The sequence below is a fragment of the Haliaeetus leucocephalus genome, unplaced genomic scaffold (genome assembly GCF_000737465.1).
Source record: "Haliaeetus leucocephalus isolate CR32 unplaced genomic scaffold, Haliaeetus_leucocephalus-4.0 Scaffold555, whole genome shotgun sequence".
In the NCBI taxonomy this organism is placed as follows: domain Eukaryota; kingdom Metazoa; phylum Chordata; class Aves; order Accipitriformes; family Accipitridae; genus Haliaeetus; species Haliaeetus leucocephalus.
Window position 1 is genome coordinate 8,912,791 of NW_010972991.1, and position 684 is coordinate 8,913,474.

At 66.2% G+C, this 684-nt stretch overlaps 1 protein-coding gene across 1 annotated transcript in view; it reads left to right on the plus strand.

Annotated features, from left to right (window-relative positions):
* Nucleotides 1-472: 472 nt before the first annotated feature.
* DSCC1 (DNA replication and sister chromatid cohesion 1) overlaps nt 473-684 on the plus strand; it is a 14,027-nt gene continuing 13,815 nt past the window's right edge. The window contains exon 1 of the mRNA XM_010576971.1: nt 473-645. Coding sequence (XP_010575273.1) covers nt 476-645 — 170 coding nt within the window. The 5' untranslated portion in view covers nt 473-475. The remainder of the gene's footprint in view (nt 646-684) is intronic.

The following is a 684-nucleotide window of genomic DNA, read 5'->3' on the forward strand; positions in this document are numbered from 1 at the left end:
TCACACTCTGGTCTCAAGGAAACACCTAGAGGGTGCTGCCTCAGTCAGAGCTGGGCAGGGGCTCCCATACTGGGCCTCTTTTTGTTGTATTTTACAGATATATTTTATTTAGGTCATTTTGTGGATTTTTATGGCATTTTATTGGCACGTAGAGGTATTTTCTTGCAGCCCAGCCCGGCTCTAGTGCAGCAGGACAGAAATCGGGATCAGACCCGCTGTAGGAGCGGCACCCCTGCGAGCTGAGCGGGGCCGGGCCTCGCCGGGCGGGAACCGGCTGCGCCTGAGGAGAGCGATTCCCCTCAGCGTAAACCCGGACTGCTGCCGCCCGCCCCGCCGACCACGGCCGGCCGCAGAGCGAGCAACCATCGAATCCACCCGGCCGGCGCCCGCCTCACCGCCCGCCGCCCCGCCCCTCGGCGTGGGCGGGGACTGGTGCGGCGCGGCTTTTCGGAAGAGGCTCGAGCCGTCGGGCGCCATGCGGAGCCGGGCGGAGGTAGACGCTACGTTACGGACGGCGAAATTGAACCCGGCGGAACTGTTGCCGGTCGCGCACTGCCTCAGTTTCGGTCCGCAGGCCGGCGCCGGCGAGTGCTGCCTGCTGCAGCTGGAGCCGGGTCTCTGCGCCGAGCTGGAGGCGGGACGCAGGTACGGGCGGGCTTTTGGCGCCCCCTGGAGGGCGGGGGG